We start from the raw sequence: 20199 nt of genomic DNA on the forward strand, positions 1-20199 counted from the left end.
ACACACACAATGCACCCCCCATCAACCCCTACACACACACACAATACAATGCACCCCCCATCACCCCCTTCACACACACACACACACACAATGCACCCCCCATCACCCCTACACACACACACACACACACACAATACAATGCACCACCCATCACCCCCTACACACACACACACACAATACACCCCCATCACCCCCTACACACACACAATGCAATGCACCCCCATCACCTCCTACACACACACACACACACAATATAATGCACCCCCCATCACCCCCTACACACACACACACAAACACACACAAAATGCACCCCCCATCACCCCCTACACACACAATACAATGCACCCCCATCACCCCCTACACATACACACACACAATGCACCCCACGTCACCCCCTACACACACACACACACACAATACAATGCACCCCCCATTACTCCCTACACACACACACACACACACAAAATGCACCCCCCATCACCCCCTACACACACAATACAATGCACCCCCATCACCCCCTACACACACACACACAATGCACCCCCATCACCCCCTACACAAACACACACACACACAATACAATGCACCCCCCCATCACCCCCTACACACACACACACACACACAATATGATGCACCCCCCATCACCCCCTTCACACACACACACACACAATGCCCCCCCATCACCTCCTACACATACACACACACAATACAATGCACCCCCTACACACACACAATTCACCCCCCATCACCCCCTACACACACACACACACAACACAATGCACCACCCATCACCCCCTACACACAATGCACCCCCATCACCCCCTACACACACACACACACACAATGCACCCCCCATCACCCACTACACACACACACACACACACACACACACACACACACACACACACACAATGCACCCCCCATCACCCCCTACACATACACACACACACAATGCACCCCAAATCACCCCCTACACACACACACACACACTACAATGCACCCCCCATTACCCCCTACACAGACACACACACATACACACACACACACACACAATGCACCCCCCATCAACCCCTACACACACACACAATACAATGCACCCCCCATCACCCCCTTCACACACACACACACACACAGACAATGCACCCCCCATCACCCCTACACACACACACACACACAATATAATGCACCCCCCATCACCCCCTACACACACACACACAATGCCCCCCCACTCCCCCTACACATACACACACACAATACAATGCACCCCCTACACACACACACACAATGCACCCCCCATCACCCCCTACACACACACACAATACAGTGCACCACCCATCACCCCCTACACACAATGCACCCCCATCATTACCCCCTACACAGACACACACACATACACACACACACACACACACAATGCACTCCCCATCACCCCCTACACACACACACACAATGCACCCCCCATCAGCCCCTACACACACACACACACAATACAATGCACCCCCCATCACCCCCTACACACACACACACAATGCACCCCCCATCACCCCCTACACACACACACACAAACACAAACACACAATATAATGCACCCCCCATCACCCCCTACACACACACACACACAATGCCCCCCATCACCCCCTACACATACACACACACAATACAATGCACGCCCTACACACACACACACACACACACACAATGCACCCCCCATCACCCCCTACACACACAATAAAATGCACCACCCATCACCCCCTACACACAATGCACCCCCATCATCCGTACACACACACAATGCACCCCCCATCACCCCCTACACACACACACACACACACACAATGCACCCCCCATCACCCCCTACACACACACATACACACACAATGCACCCTCCATCACCCCCTACACATACACACACACACAATGCACCCCACATCACCCCCTACACACACACACACACACACAATATAATGCACCCCCCATGACCCCCTACACAGACACACACACACATACACACACACACAATGCACCCCCCATCACCCCCTACACACACACACACACACACACAATGCACCCCACATCACCCCCTACACACACACACAATACAATGCACCCCCCATCACCCCCTACACACACACACACACACAATACAATGCACCCCCATCAACCCCTACACACACACACACACACACACAATATAATGCACCCCCCATCACCCCCTACACACACACGCACACACACACACGCACACACACTCACAATGCCCCCCCATCACCCCCTACACATACACACAATACAATGAACCCCTACACACACACAATGCACCCCCCCATCACCCCCTACACACACAGACACACACAATGCACCCCCCATCACTCCCTACACACACACACACAATACAATGCACCACCCATCACCCCCTACACACAATGCACCCCCATCACCCCCTACACACACACACACACACAAAATGCACCCTCCCATCATCCCCTACACACACACACACACACAATGCACCCCCTATCACCCCCTACACACATACACACACACACACACACACACAATGCACCCCCCATCACCCCCTACACACACACACAGACACACACACAATGCACCCCCCATCACTCCCTACACACACAAACACACAATGCAACCCCCATCACTCCCTACACACACACACACACACACAATGCACCCCCCATCAGCTCCTCCAAACACACAATGCACCCCCCATCACTCCCTACACACAATGCACCCCCCATTACCCCTCCCCCCACACTTAATACAATGCACCCTCCATTACCCCTCCCCCCACACACAATACAATGCACCCTCCATTACCCCTCCCCCCACACACAATACAATGCACCCTACATTAGCCCTCCCCACATACACAATACAATGCACCCCCCATTACCCCTCCCCCACACACAATACAATACACCCCCATTACCACTCCCCACACACAATACAATGCACCCCCATTACCCCTCCCCCAACACACAATACTATGAACCCCCCATTACTCCTCCCCCACACACAATACAATGCACCCCCCATTACCCCTTCCCCCACACACACAATACAATGCACCCTCCATTACCTCTCCCCCCACACACACAATACAATGCACCCTCCATTACCTCTCCCCCCCACACAAACAATACACTGCACCCTCCATTACTCTTCGCCCCCCCCACACACACACACAATACAATGCACCCTCCATTACTCCTCCCCCCACACACAATACAATGCAACCCTCATCACCCCCTACACACACAAATTACACTACCCCATCACTACACACTCCTGCCTCCCCCCTCCCTCGGAATACAGTGCTCCACCTCTGCCTGTCACAAAGCTGTGTTCCTTCACAAATGTTCCCCGTTATGTGTCCTCAGCCCCTCCCCACTCATCCCCATTAATTAAACCTGTCTCTTCAGCTCCTCCATGGAGCGCTTACCACTTCCTCCTGATGTCTCCTGTGTCCCGACGCCCGCAGCACTGTGATGGCGTCAGCAAGATGCTAATCTCATCACGTTGCTGCATGTCGGGGGCGGGGACCAGTCCCGGCATGCTGTTCAAATGTATTTATGTCTGAAAGACGCAAATACATTTGAATAGGGAGGAAGCTACAGGCACCACCACTGGCTCTGCTGCGCTCCTCTGCAGTGTGTACATGCTGGGCACACAGCACACAGCAGAGCTGGCACAGCACAGCACGCTGCCTCCTGCTCCTGCTGCAGCAAGTGTGCAGACAGCAGATATACCGTGCCCCTGCATCTAGGGGGGGCATCTGCCCTCCCCCTGCCCCTCACTGGGTACGCCCATGACAGCCGCAGCACATAGCAAGGAGCTGATTTGCACACCTCTGACCCCGGAAGTGCAAGCGCTGGTACTTCCGGGGTCAATCAGAGGCCTGTGCCCGCAGTTTGTTTTTGCGTCTTAAAGATGCAGATACAAATAAATGGCGGTGTGCAATCCCCCCCCACCTCCGAAAACACAGCTGATTTCTTAGACTTTGTTTACGGAGGGGGAGAGGGTGTGAAGAAAAAAAAAATGCTACCAGGTGCCTAATGGCAAGTATGGCCCTGATGGTGGGGGCCTCTTGGAAGCTCTTTTGATGGGGGCCCCGGGGCTGGAGCCCCGCCTGCCCTGCCTATAATCCGGCCCTGCCCTCACAGTGCCACATTACAGCATAACAAGACCTCCACAGTGCTTCCAATAGTGTATCATGCTCTTATTTTGCTCGTAATAAATACTATCAAAAATAGAAATGAGTGGAATAAGGAAGTTTGGGTTTTGTGGGTTCATAAAGTTCTGTTCCAGACCCAGACTTGACCTTGAGCCCATTGGAAGTCACTGATTGGGTCTCTGTCCACATACAGCCAGCCATAAACAGAACACTTCAAGGGGAGGGAGGAGTTTTTCTTTTTTTTGTACACGCTACATCTGATAACGTTGTTTTTACCTACAGTGAGAGACGAACATTGCAAGTGGCTCACACTGGGTCGAGCAACGAGCGTACCCGAGCACAGCGATGCTCAATTTAGTGGTTTGCCTACATACAGCACCCAATCTCCAACACTCATTTTTTTTTAAAGTCTGTGTTCATACCGAACAACAAACTTTACTCTTCGCATTTGGTCATCCCTAATCAGAATGCCCCCAATATATTATGATGGACCCAGTACCCACCAGTGTAGTATAATGTTCCCATGATGCTTCAAAAACAGAGTGCTACCACCTCTGTGTCCTTCAATACAGCATGATATCTCCTCCATTCCTGACAATGCAATATAGTGCTGAAAAATTGATTGATATAATAAAAACATACTCACCTAGCCCTATGTTGTGCTGCTCTGTACTGTGTATAGACTGAAGCTTCACCCTACAGGCATGATCTACTGGCTGAAGGCTCTCTTCTTCATCATTCTATTCAGCAGTATCTGCATCCAGTGTATGCAGTCAATATAGGCTCTATCCCAAGCTCACGTACCCTTTAGGAAATGCCCTACTCATGGGCCCAAAGTAGCCTTGTGATCTGCTGCATTGGTAGTAGGCCACTGGGTATATGGTCAAAATAAAAATGCCTAATGCTGATAACAGAAGACAGCAGCAGTGGGAAAAATGCTGGTGATATTTTCATTTTTTTATGGGTTGCCAGATTTTGCACACTTACTATGTGACATTAATAATTCTGGAGTCTTTATAGATGACATTGGGTTCTTCGTGCTTCCTCCAGCAAAACAGCCTCGGTGCTGCTGCTACTTTTTCACGCCTTTGGCTATTACCGAAAAATTACATAATTTCTGCTAGAGAAGAGACCCTTTTACAGAAACACTATAAAACTTTATACATGTTTGCAAACTGTTTATTATAAAATATGGTAATAAACAATAATCAATTTGTGAGTTCAGTGGGTAAAATTACATTATCTAATTAATGATAATAATAACCTTTTGTGTTTACAAGTATAGAATAATACTAAGAGGAAGGAGTTAGTGCCCAACCTAACACAGATTATACAGAATATGTTCTGGATGTCTTATAAATTATTCTTTTAATATAGCTATTGATGCTTCATGATCATACACAGTAGATGCTGCTATAAAAAAAGAAGATAATAAACAAAATGGAAGAAATTTAATACCATGCAAATAAATGATCTGGCATTCCGTAATAGACTACATAAAATCTGTGACTTCAATGGATGGTAAAATCTTAGCTATGTCACAAATATTCACATTAGATGAAGCTGAAGTCCACTGTGCTCTGTACATGAAAAATGTAGGAATTGATTTAAAAGCAAAAATTAAAAAAAGAAAAAAAGGAATACGAAATTACTATACAGCCCTGAGTAATCATTAGCAAGGGGCTACAATAAGTATATATATACATGAACATTGATGCTATACAGAAGTATAGATTTTAGGACAAACAAGTAAAATCCAGATTTATCAGATGGGGTCTGAGCTATGTAGTGACATGTATCACTCAACACTGAGATCACGGCTGCATTGCTACCCGCGAGTCATGAATGTTTCCAAAAGTGTTGGATTTGGTCACAAGTCGCACGCAACTGCCATTGACTTCAGTGTAAGCTGCATGTGACTGCAACGTCCAGTTACACCTTGATTTTATTTACCGAAGTTGTTTGAGAATTGCTGTCAAGGTCACATGCCGCCATGTAGCCCCAGCCTTTAGTTTCATTGGCATCCATTTTCCAAGCTGAATTTTTAATCATGAGAACACAACATAAGGGCTTATTCCATGTAGCATTTGATAGGTATATCTCTCTTACAAATACTATAATGAATCGTAGAAAAAGAAGTGTGACCTTTAGCGCAGTGATTCCCAAAACTAATCATGGAGAAATTACCATATATATCTACTCTTGGGGACCCTAATTACCATTCTATCTTCATCGACTCCTAATGTACAGGCAGGTAGGGCTACCTATAATTCTGCATTCTGGCCACAAACTCTTGTATCTTCACACATGCCATTAACAGGTTAAAATTAGTTTTTCATGGTTATCCCATTATTGGCTTTAAAGGGAATCTGTCAGCAGGTTTTTGCTAGCTCATCTGAGAACAGCATGGTGTAGGTAAGGAGATTCTAAATCTAATGATGTATTACTTAGATTAATGGGTGCAGTATGTTTAGATTTAGTCAAGCAACAGAGCTTAGAGAGCTGTCCCACCCACACCAGGCTCTCTATAGATATTGTACATTAACAGTGAGGTGTCAATCACAGCAGGGGGTGTGCTGGACTGCCCTGCACTTGACATTGTAGTCCAAGCAATGAGAAACCCTGTTGATTAAATAAACATAACAAATAAACAACAGATGGGACCTTGACAAGACAGGCATCTTTGAATTCTATGTTTTAACCCTTGCAGCATGTTGGCTTTAGCTTACATTGCAAAAACCTGCTGACAGATTCCATTTAAGGCCTCATATATTTTTTTTCCATTGCTGCATTACAACATCCAATTTTTTTATGTAGCTCTGCAAGATATTATTACAGAACAGATTTCAGAATTTTTTTTATTGTAAAGTAAATATATAATATTTTTTAAAATAGTATTATATATTTTTTATTAATTCATTGTATTATAATATATGCTGGTACTATAATAATATACATTATCATTATATCAAATTTGTTTTTTATAAATTGCAAACAAAATCTATTTTTTTTTAAAAGTTAGTTTGAAACTGTGTCTTCAGGAGCACATTGTTCTCCAGCCTCCCAGCTTCCTAGGGATGGTGTGTTCCTGAGCATGACTAAGCCACTGCCCTGAATTGTGCCCTCTCCTATGCTATCAAATGAGGCACCTTTGCCTTTGCAGCATCTGAGGAGAGTAGGGACATTAAATATTGCCAACTGCGGTGATATGATCGGCTTCACAGCAATGTGCAAGCTCAAACATCAAACATCTTACAAGTGCATTCTATTTGACTCCAAGGTTAGTGATAACCGTGACAACAATCCATACACTATTAAAAGTCTATGTTTAATAAGTGGAAAGTTGCTATTTTTGGAAGCACCTTGTATTATTTCTGTATTTAATAAAATTAAACAGCCCCTATAAATACTGAATAATGTTCCACAATTATTTTTATATAATGCAGAAGTTACAAAAAAGCTATCTTTTGCGTTGGTTTTTTTTTGTGATTTTAAATTAATAAAAAATAATTATTTGTTTAATTTTTTATTTTTTAGACACAAAACTCATTCAATTTTATTCAGGGCAAATAAGGGTAAAACAACAGGAGCCCCTTAAGCCCCCTATATATATCACAATCAAAAATGATCATTACACGCCCATACATATCAGAATAAAGTTGATACCGTGGAAGATAGTTATTGTCAGTTTGAAAATAAACACCCATTCCTTTTGTTCTGTCCGAGGTTACTTGCGATCAGAGGTGTCTAACAGCATTCTTGGCCTCTTTTTAAAGTGAAACACATAAGTGTTAATTTGTATGGGTGTCAAACGACAGTTACCTAAGGGGTATTGGTACTTTAAGGAGTGAAGCAAATCTGGATCAAAAAAGTGCAAATACGCATTCGCACAATTAATAAAAACATCACATTTATTAATCCGTCTAATATTAAAATTACATAGGCACTAGTAGAGCTACGCGTTTCGAGCATATCACGCTATTAATTATGTCATGATTCAGAATGTCATACGCTTTAAACGCGTAGACCTGCTAGTATCTGTCATTTTAATATTTTATGGATCAATAAATGTGATGTTTTTATTAATTTTGTGGATGCTGGTATTTGCACTTTTTGGATTATACTGCTCAGGAGCCGGCTGCTTTGTTCCATGTACTGCACCCAAAGAGGCATCCATCTATATTTGAGACCTGAGAACTGATGCAAGCTTCTCTTGTATCTATTTGAAATCTGGAGGCTGGCTATTGGGCCGGGTTACATTAGCAGATAGCATTGGATGCAGTATGCTAATGACATTCAGCTATAACTCTGTTGCAAACTATGCCTGTGCATGCGAGAATTGGAGAACAGGTGAGGAGAACGTGGTGAGATTACTCTCTCCATCTTCTCCATTGCCTGTCTCTGTGTATATCGGACAGCAAGTGCAGTCCGATGTTTCACACACACCCATTGACTTATAAGGGCCCATGATCCTTCATATGCTGCCAATCAAAGCTTGCTGCAATTTTTTCTCACGTTGAATCGGTTTGTGAAAAAACACGCTGATCGGCACTTCCCTATATTAAAACACTAATATAGTAGAGCAAAAATTCCACGGAGGGATCACATCCAAGTGTGGGATAAAAATCAATTTTTATTTAAAGTCTCATATAAAATTTTTTTTTTTTAAAAATCCTGGCAATATGTTAAATACAGTCCCAAAATATAATGAAAGTTTATGCGTTTCGGGTAACACGCCTTCATGATCTGAATCATGATCTTTCATTACCTTTTGGGACTGCATTTAACATATTGCCAGGATTTGTTTTAAAAAATTTTTTTATATGAGACTTTAAATAAAAAATAATTTTTATCCCTCACTTAGATATGATCCCTCGATGGAATTTTTGGTCTACTATATTGGTGTTGGCAGCTCCTGCTTCTCCGGACATAGATCATCTGAGAAACCGTTCTAATCTGAAAACAGAACATCAGATAGCACTTGTCCATATTATACGAAGGTGTTACAGAGCCTTTATAGTGACACTAGAGCTGTAAATTATTTTAACTCTCCTTCACTTGCTTTGTTGAATTGCTGTCATATTACATGATTCAGCTGTCAGAACTTTATAGGGGTTGGCACCTACGTAAAAGGAACCATATTGGACCAGGAAACCCTAGATGACAAACGCTGCCTTTCACTCTGATTTTTTTTGAATCTGAAAATGTTTTCATAAATGAATAAACAACCCATAAATGCTAAACAGAATGAGCCCTGAATACAGTAAGAATCGGTAACATTGTTGAGAAAGGCCTAGTGCAGGTAAACTGAAATCCACCCATGTCGTCTATGAGTTCATTAATGATCAATGACTAAATTAAAGTTTTGTCCAGGATTTAAAAAAAATAAAAATTTGAAGAACAACATATCTAGTAGCTATTAAGTTCCCTCCTCCTGCATCTCCACACTGGCGGTTCCTGCCGGTATGTTTACTGTGCGTCAGCAATCACGCAGTACATCCATGTGATGGCTTCAGTCATTATGGCGGCATGTCTGGCATGAGATTGGTTGCAGCGGTAACAGTGATGTAAATACCATCATCACAGTAGAGCAAGTAAACAACGACATTCAATGCATGAGAGACAGGATATTTAAAAATCATTGTTTAGTTTTTCATATTTTTGGCTATCATAATTTTTAATTTTAGCTTTCAGTTTTTGTTTATTTTATAAACAAAGGATAGCTGCCATAACTAAGCTTGAAAAGGATATCCAGCAAACACGTTCCGGAAAATAAAAACCCCAAATTTTATTCCATAATGGTTAAAAAACTCAATCGGATTTCAAGTCCATGTTAAAATCCTGTGAACATTCACAGGATTTTAACATGGAATTGAAATACGGATGTGTTTTTTAACTATTATGGAATAAAATTTTGGATTTTTATTATAACGAAATGTGTTTGCTGGATATCCTTTTCAAGCCTGTCTACATTGGACTGCATGACTGCTCATCAATTTCCTTGCACCATCCCACCGGGTGTTTCTCCTTAGATTAGGTGAGCTGGATCTTTGAATTTCATTGCCATGACTGGTCTGGGGTAGGCCAAAATGTTGATCGGTCTTACAGTTTTCGTATACGGACTTATCAAAAAGGTCAAAACTTAATTGCATGTTCTATAAGTGTTGTGGTTCTTTGACTATTTTTTTTAATGTCCTGGACAATCCCCATAATAGCCAATTTACAAATTGAATGATGTCACTAATGCCGAATGAACTAATAGTCAATATCCAAATCGAAACTTATACACAGCATATAATTTACAGGTACCTTATATTCCACCTTTACAAATCATTTTACCACTTTATTGCTAAGAAGGGTTGAATTAGTGTGAAAATTGTGGCTACGTTATTGTAATTTACGTTTCCATAATTCATGCCAAACTGGCTTCATGCACACATGCATGCAGTCATAGAGGTTGGAAAGAAAATGTAGATGTAGACACAAAACTCTCTGATGGAAGGAATCTCTTAGATTATTTTGTAATGGCCACAAGTTTTACGTGTGAACATAAAAGTTTTATTCATCTAAACAGCACAGTCTCTTTAAAAAAGGAGGTAATTTCCAGAGGAACCAATCAAATCTTACAGATATAGGTTATAAAAACAGAGATGTGATTGGTTACTAAAACCCATGACTGCATTAGTTTTTCTCAAGTTAAGTCATGCATTAGTGTGAAGCTAAGGAAAGTTTTGTTTAGAAAATGCCCAATTTAATTTCTTTAAATCTTTATTGACCTGTTTTGTCTTTATGTCTACATTCAACGTCAGTGAATCCATTAGTTATATTACAAGACTAACACATTCATGGACAAGCTTTCCGTATATGCAACCTGTGCAGTTTCACAAATTAGCAGGACCACTACCATGTTATACATAGCTATATAGGTTGAAAAATTACTTAGATACATCAAGTTCAACCTTTCTTTAGTTGTACATTTCCAATCGTTGTAATATTTATACTGATGAGTAAAAGGGTAACAATGTTTTAAACTTTTGATTTTCAGGCTCCATATCTCACAATCTATTAGAGCTTTGAGCGTAAAGCTATCTTAATTTTATAGACAATCATCTTGGCCATCTCAAATATAAATTTCACTTGCAACTATTTAGCATATGATTAGTTATGCAGATTCTTGTCATGTCATTGCATTGTTACTGTTTTGCTCTTAAAAATTTAAATTTTATTTTTTTTTTAATTTGTAAATACTTTTTGAGTTTCAACACAGCCTGAACCCCTCTAGGCATACTCCTAATCAGATTCAAGCAGGTCACAAATGAAATCTGATCACAGGTCTCTTCTACACTTTTCCAATATTGGTGTATACTGGTCGGTTCTCTTAGGTATGTATACAGCTTTTTCTTCAGCTCTACCCACAAGTGTTCAATTAAGTGGAGGTTTGTTGACTGTGGGGGCCAATCCAGCACCTCTACTTTATTGTCATTAAACTATTTCTTTAACAATCTTGATGTAGGCTTCGGGTTGTCCTGCTGGAACACTATGATCAAGAAACGAAGAACTAGTGCTCCAGCATGGTCCTGTTAAAACATCATATCTATTTGTACAATTAAAATATACAATTAGAATGTACAGAAAAAAACACACATTTCAGCGAGGTGCCTTAATCATGATACCATCATTAAGGCACCTGGCTGAAACGTGTTAATTTTTTGGGGTCTGCATACATCATGTGTGGTTGTCCTACATTTTAATTGTACAAATAAATGTGAAGTTTTATCAGGACCATTCTGGAGCAATATTTCTTTGTTTTTTACTGTACTGTGCAGCTCTTGACCATGGCAGCTCCGTAACCAAGTCCTCTGCATACAATGTAGATTAGTCTCAAGTGAGCTGATTTTTTCTTCCCCCTTTTCCCTCATCTGGAGTAATATGTTTTCTGGAACACTATGTTGTCCTTTCCATGCCCATAGTACTTGAGTGTACAAAGTAACTTGTCTTGAAAGAATAATTATATATATATAGCTCAACATTGAGATCACCATTGATCCTGGTTAAGTATTCAAAGAATTTGGCTACAAAAAAATCCCATATCATTAGGCTCCTTCCACAGAACTTAACAGTTCCTTCAACTTTTCAATTTGTTAGCCCATTTTCCCATTGTTTCTTCTAGATCCACTTGTATCCATGACAGCTGCATCTATTAATTTTCATCTCATCGCTCCAAATCACCAGTTTTCAATCTTCTACTTCCACTTTTTCATACTTCTTTTGCAAGCTAGAGCCAACCCTTCTTATGACAATACTGAAGTCGAGGCTTATTCACCTTTTTTCGGGCCACCATACCAGACTTGTTTAATGCACATGGCACAGTGTATGCATGGATCACTATTACAAAGCATACAAGCCACCTCCTCTGCCAAATTTGTCGCACCAGAACTGATAGACCTTGTGATGAGCCAACTTATTGACTCCAATATTTTGTCTGGATTTCCACCTCTTAGGTTTTGATTGGATGTATGGACTTCATTTCATATTCTTCCAACTGTCATGGTACTCACATTATGCCATTTTGCAATTTTCTTGGCCAAGAAACTGCTATTGATGAGCTGGATGATCCAGTTCTCTTTTCTTGGGAAATCGTCTTCATGGCTGCTCCTTGATTGGAACCAGTGACAGTGACCTTTTCTTTGGAATCAACCTAATATCACACTGAGCTATTAGGGAATGTGAGAACATGTGGTAATTTATAGTATACAGGGAGATTTTTTTTTCCACCCCGAAAAGCAAAACAGTGACAATGCAGTGACATGACAAGAATCATCATAACTAATCATATGCTAAATAGTCACAAGTCAACTTTATGTATGAGATAATCAAGAAGATTGACTATAAAATGACGATAGTCTCACCTTTGAAGCTGGAGTGAATGGTGAGATATGGAGCTTGAAAGTGAAAAGTTCAATAAATTGTTACCATTCGGCATTTGTTGTGAGAAAAAGCATCCAGCTCTTTCTTTTTTAAAAACTGTTTTAGTGTATGACACTTTTACATCTTGTAGTAGGGCATTCTATAGTCTGACTGCTGTAACTGTATAGAATCTTTTCCTATTACGTTACCAGAATTTTTTTTTTTCTTCCACCCATAAAGAATACCCTTGCATCCTAGGTAAGGTCTTTGGAAGGAATAAGTCATGTGCCAGTCCTATGTATTGACCACACATATATTTATACATATAAATGAGATTTCCTCTGAGGCGTCTTTTTTCTACTTTAAGCTAAACAAGCCCAACTTTCCAACCCCTAATCATATGAGAGACCTTTCATCAATTGTTAATAGCAGCCAGAAGTGTCATATTGCTAATTAGAAGGAATTCAAATAAATAAGTAGAAGAAAACTAATTTCTAAGCCAAATTATGTTTAGATTGTGAGACAGGTACTATGGGGTGCTTTTGAATCCACCATTAGAAAGCAAGGGCTCCTATAAATCATCCTTGCACAAAGGCCTTGTTTATTTGTTCCACCCTTGAATATTTGCAAAAAGTAATTAAATTAGTGCCTAATAGACGTCCAATATATTCTATATTCTCTGCTCCTGTGTGTTTTAATGAGAGACTAGAGATAAAAATTGATAAAAATGCAAATGAAATATAATAAAAATACACTTTATATATATGTATATATATATATTCTTATAGCTATAAATATACTATTCAACCCACAGTGAACATTTTTTTAAAAAATGTGCATTTAGATACAATCTTACATGCAACCTTGGTACCTGCAAAAGTTTTTTTCCCCCCCTATGCTTATCCCGGAGCAGCCTCAAAAACAGTCACTATTAATTTTTTGTAAGAATTATCCTTTCTCAGAACCGTGAATTTGAAATGAGTACATTGGGCAATTGGGTTTTTTTTTGCTCTTCGAAAGCCAATTATATTTTGACAATTTTTTCTTTTTTTAAAAATTGGGTTCAATTTTTTTTTTTTTTTTTGCAATTTGCATCTCTAACTGTATTGTACCTTAACTTCTTGTATAGTTTACATGAAGACATGCAATAATAGCAAACTATCATGCACCAAGTAATGTGAGGAACAATAAACAAGTCAGATGAAATAATAAAAAGGTAAAAGCCAAAAGGGGTTCCAAAAAAATAAGAATGAAGTTCAAGAGGTTAATTTCGGCATTAATGGTAAATTCTTACACTCAAGTAAATGCACCATTTTGTGCTACATTTGTACTGATCTCTATATACAGTATATATAGCTATGCACTGAACCAATATATCTACAACTGTGGTAGGTGTTTCAGCATACTATACAAGTATATATACAAATATATACATAAGGTACCAGTTTGGAATACTTGTGATATCCTAGACTACTTTGTGATGTTGAATTTGTGGCAATTGACACTGGCATATAATTTATTTGATCATTTTATTACATAATAAGTTGAAATGATGATAAATAATACAAAAAAAAAAATTAAAAAATTGACTGTAAATTGATCATGGCTATCCATATTGACATGTAGTTGTCTTCAGAGCATAACTTTAAAAAAGGTAAACTGTTTCAGTCTTCTTCAGTCCTCATGTTCTGCAGATTATGGTAGACAGACTTAAAACACTTATTTTTTTTTATTAGGAGCAATACGTAAAAGTTGATTTTACTTATCCCCTTGTGACTGTGCAAATGCATTCTTACATAAAACACTTTTGTGTCAAACTACATGCATACGATATTGCTTCAATTGCTAGTAAAAAGATTAGATGACAAATAACAATATATGGTGTTCTTTCTAGTGTTGTATAATGGCAAGGTTGATCAAATTATAGCTGCCGATTTCTACAAATCAGGCTGTATCTTTCTTTCCCATGGCTTATTTTATCCTACGGAAATAATGCCATCAGTAAATATTTGTATAGGATATCAATATATTATGGGCTTCTTTTTTGTTGAGGGTTTCTACTGTATTTTCTTGTTTTTAGATAGAATTAGGTCACCATTTTGAACTTAGCAAAGCATAAGTATTCGATAGCTTGTCTTCTTGTGGAAGACATGTATCATTAGTCCACCACGTTTCAACTATCCATGACTGCTGACAGTATAAAATTAAATTGGGCAAATCCAGTGACAAAAACTGTATTTTTTTTCAAAGTAAACCTGGAAGCCCTACAGAAATGGTCTTCTAAATTATTATTCTATGATGGATCGCCTCTAAAGTGTCGGCAGCTACACTATATTTTCAGGCTTGAATGTAACATGTGTTGTACATACATACATAAAAACATTTTAAACATCTGATTCAATGCTAGGCATTTTCTTAAATACACGTCTATTGCTGCAGGAATTTACAACCCTTGGAGTTGGGTACAGACTATTCTTGCTTGAGACATAAGGCATAACATACTCTGAAACACATATGTCGTTGGGTATTCGTCCATCCCTCGAGGAGTATGAAGTAGTGGATTTAATTGTTGATCTTAAATAGTTATCGTTTCTTGATTTTGATGTTGAGGATTGTTTATATATGTCCAAGGAGCTCCGTCCATGACTCAGTTTTTGGTTGTCGTGAAAAGAATGCAGAAATGGGTTATCGGTGGTAATGTCAGGATAAAGGGACTTGCTCCTCTTAGTTTCCTTTAAAGATTGTGTAAAAAGTGGAGTCTTGTTTCCCAATAGTTTTTCATGGGGGACAATAAGAATGTTAGCAAAGGGACTTTCTTCTAGATATCGTTCCTTATCTTTCAAACTTATACTACGGGGTGGCCTTCCAGAGTCAGATTCTCTGGGCTTATTTATATTGTCACAAGAATGCTGCCTGTTAATCCGCAACTTGTTCTTCTTCTGAAATTGTAGAGCGTTATTATCAATCCAGTTGTGCTCATAAACATCTTCAGAGTGCATAGAGTTGGGAGCGTCATGTAGCATTTGATCTTCATCAATATCATATAGATTTCCTATATGCAGGCAATCATCACACTTATATGGGGACCTGGCAGCAGAGTAGTGACCAGTATAACTGGGTACATTTGAAAGACAGCTTCTGCAATGTGTAGAATTTTGCCTATATCTGTCATTAGCTTCAGTCATGGATGCATTTTTTTCCTTTAAAGTATAGTGCTTACTAAACAGCTTGTACTGTATGTCGTTATTTGGAAGACTATCTTCATTATGTATTGGAGTCCTATTCCCGTGTAGGGAAGGTTCGGACTTTCTATAATTGTCATTATGATCTTGGTACACTTCTGGATAGCTTCCTTCCTCTTGAACAGGGGCATTTTCAACATATTGGGGCTGCTCAATCAAGAAATTTGGTTCCTTGTCACCATCAATTGTGTAAATTTTATCACGAGTGGTGCCTTGTTTGGTTTTTAAGTAGGACAACTCAACTTCACTACAATCTCTAGGATATTTGGAAACAGATCGCTTTTTTAAGTTGTCTTTACTTTTGTGGTGTTTGCTATTATTTTCATGATCTACATGACAAGTTGCTCTACTCGATGTCTCAGAAGCATCAGAAAAATGCCCATCTTCTGGAAGAAAGCGTTGATTTTTACTTGATAACTTAGGCTCATCGGTTCCATTTTCATTGATTGAACCTTGATTTTGCCTCAAAGTTTCCACTGACTTCTTCCAAAGTTGCCTTGGCCTAGAATTCACCTTTGGTTCTGCACTGACAGCAACCTCAACAGTGTTAGGATTGGATTCATTCAGTGTGAGTGGATGCTGACCCTGGAATACATAATTGTTGAGGTTGTCTTTATGGCGATTACTAGCTAGCATAGTGAGATCATGTGCATTTTCTGCATAAATCTCTTTTTGTGGGAACGGTCTGTTATCCGAATAGATTAGGTTTCCTTTGTCTAGAACAATATCCATCAGCAGTGAACTTCTTTGTAAATAATCAGATGCCCTTTTTGGTGAATTACATTGAGAAGAGTTTAGATTTGTCAAATTAGCAATGTTCTTAGAAGATCTCAGTAATTTCAACATATTAGTTTGGGAAGCAGTAAAGCTGAAATCTGATGATTTTCTTTTCTCTTCTATGTGCACGCCATGAATGCAGCTGTAAATGCCCTAAAAAACATATGCAACAACATATTATTCTTACTATAAGACATGATTAAATAAAAGCTGTCTTATATAACTACATTTTGGTAATTGTTGAGGTTAGAGTGTCCATAGGATGGAAGGAATGTGTTATTATCTTAATGCTGTAGGGGGGAAAAAGCGCAATAGGGTCTTACCCGGTATGAGGGTAGAGAGACAGAACAGAAAGAGATACACTCACCTGGTAGGGTTGTGCCAGTCAGAACCCCCTATGATCGCATGTGAGTGGTTTTATGTGGTTTAGCAGCGGCCCCGGAAAGCAGGTTATCATATAAATCAAATAGAAAACCGGTTTTAAATGCCGCGCTAAAAAACACAGATGCTGTAGATAAAGAGATTTCCTTTATTTCACAGTTCTATGCGTTTCAGAGACATCTCCGTCTCCTTCCTCAGGAAAAGAAATCATATTACAAACATATGTGGCTACTTGTATTTCTATATATAGGTCCTGTGGCCTGTTGTTTGTAATATGATTTCTTTTCCTGAGGAAGGAGACGGAGATGTCTCTGAAACGCGTAGAACTGTGAAATAAAGGAAATCTCTTTATCTACAGCATCTGTGGTTTTTAGCGCGGCATTTAAAACCGGTTTTCTATTTGATTTATATTATTATCTTAATGGAAGAACCAGGATACACAAGCAGGATTTGTTAATGGTTTATTGAACACGTTTCAAAGTGTTCCACGCTTATTTTTCAGCTCAAACTGGTCTGTGCTGAAGATGAAGTGTGAAACATGGTGAAACGCATTTAATAAACCTCTATAAATCCTGCTTGTGTATCCTGGTTCTTCCATTTACATAATCACACATTCCTTCCATCCTGAATGAGGTGAATCCTTGGTTTGTGGATTCTACAGCAGCTCTGCAATTATACTAACTGCTTCTTGTGTTGTGGTCACCACAACCTGAAAAGGTGAGCACAAGTCCTGACAAGTTGAGGAAGTCCTTGCATGTCATTAATATATCTTTTGGATACAACCCTATTGCGTTTTTTAGCCCCTCAGCTCCTGAATTTAGAATAGATTATGACACAAGTATCTAAACATTAATGGAAATTATCATTTGGTAGATCATGAATTGCTACAGAAAAGATTACAAAACAATAGTAAATAACAATCTCTACATAGCTCCTGACAGGCATATATATATATATATATATATATATATATATATATATATATATATATATATATTATTATTTATATATTTATGTATATAAATATATATATATATATATATATATATCTATATCTATATATATATATATATATATATATATATACTGTGTGTATATGTATAGTGTATGTATATTTAGAAGTTACACCAAATCTGACCTGTTATATCTGCTACATTATAGCAAAGTGTCATATCTGTAGTGGTATGTATCCCATAAATTGATTTCATAAAAAAAATGGGAGGAGTGTACTCAGTTTAGTGATATACAGTGTATGTATATATATATATATATATATATATATATACTAGACGGTGGCCCGATTCTAACGCATCGGGTATTCTAGAATTTATTGTGTAGTTCATGTATGATTTTTATTATAGATATAGATATAGATATATATATATATATATATATATATATATATATATATAGATGTTGTTGTGTGTAGTTACCAAGTGTTTGTGTAGGGCGCTGTAAATGTTCTGGGTGTTGTCTGGGTGGGGGTGTGAGAGAGCGGTGTTGTTGTGTGTTGCGTTGTGTGTGGAGCGCTGTGTGTCTGCAGCGTTGTGTGTGTTGTGCGGTTTGTGTGGGTGTGGGGTGTGTGTGTGTGTTTTGGGGGAGGTATGTTTTGTGCTGTGTGTGTGTGTTGGAGGAGTAGTCCTGAGGAGAGAGGAGTATAATAGGAGGAGTAGTCCTGGGGGGAAAGGAAGATAATAGGAGAAGTAGTCCTGGGGAGAGAAGAGTATAATAGGAGGAGTGGTCCTGGGGGGAGAGGGGGATAATAGGAGGAGTAGTCCTGGGGAGAGAGGAGTATAATAGGAGGAGTAGTCCTGGGGAGAGAGGAGTATAATAGGAGGAGTAGTCCTGGGGAGAGAGGAATATAATAGGAGGAGTAGTCCTGGGGAGAGAGAAGGATAATAGGAGTAGTCCTGGTGGGAGAGGATGATAATAAGAGGAGTAGTCCTGGGGAGAGAGGAGTATAATAGGAGGAGTAGTCCTGGGGAGAGGAGGATAATAGGAGGAGTAGTCCTGGGGGAGAGGAGGATAATAGCAGGAGAAGTCCTGGGGAGAGAGGAGTATAATAGGAGGAGTTCTGGGGGGAGAGGAGGATAATAGGAGGAGTAGTCCTGGGGAGAGAGGAGTCTAATAGGAGGAGTAGTCCTGGAGAGAGAGGAGTCTAATAGGAGGAGTAGTCCTGGGGAGAGAGGAGTCTAATAGGAGGAGTAGTGCTGGGGGGAGGAGTATAATAGGAGGAGTAGTCCTGGGGGGAGAGAAGTCTAATAGGTGGAGTAGTCCTGGGGGGAGGTGTCTAATTTGTGGAGTATTCCCGTCGGTGACATGTCTAATAGATGGAGTAGTCCTGGGGGGAGGTGTCTAATAGATGGAGTAGTCCTGAAGTCCTGGGGGGAGGTGTATATGTGCCCAATGTGTGCGGGGGACGTGGCCGAGTGGGCAAAGTGTGTGGGGGGCATGGGCAAGTGGGCAAAGTGTGTGGGGGTGTGGCCGAGCGGGCAAATTGTGCGGGGGGCATTGCCGAGTGGTCACAGTGTGCGGGGGGACATGGCCGAGTGGGCACAGTGTGCGGCGGGGGCGTTTTGTGGAGCGGGCACAGTGTGCAGGGAACGTAACCAAGCGGGCAAAATGTGCGGGGGCGTGGCCGAGGGGCACAGTGTGCGGGGGCGTTGCCGACCGGGCACAGTGCGCGGGGGCGTGGCCGAG

The 20199-nt window shown here is 40.4% G+C and overlaps 1 protein-coding gene across 1 annotated transcript in view; it reads right to left on the reverse strand.

Annotated features, from left to right (window-relative positions):
- Positions 1-11376: 11376 nt before the first annotated feature.
- Positions 11377-20199, reverse strand: part of GRIN2A (glutamate ionotropic receptor NMDA type subunit 2A) — an 812513-nt gene continuing 803690 nt past the window's right edge. Inside the window, exon 14 of the mRNA XM_075317910.1 lies at positions 11377-17271. Coding sequence (XP_075174025.1) covers positions 15484-17271 — 1788 coding nt within the window. The 3' untranslated portion in view covers positions 11377-15483. The remainder of the gene's footprint in view (positions 17272-20199) is intronic.

This window comes from Anomaloglossus baeobatrachus, chromosome 7 (assembly GCF_048569485.1).
Source record: "Anomaloglossus baeobatrachus isolate aAnoBae1 chromosome 7, aAnoBae1.hap1, whole genome shotgun sequence".
Classification (NCBI taxonomy): Eukaryota; Metazoa; Chordata; class Amphibia; order Anura; family Aromobatidae; genus Anomaloglossus; species Anomaloglossus baeobatrachus.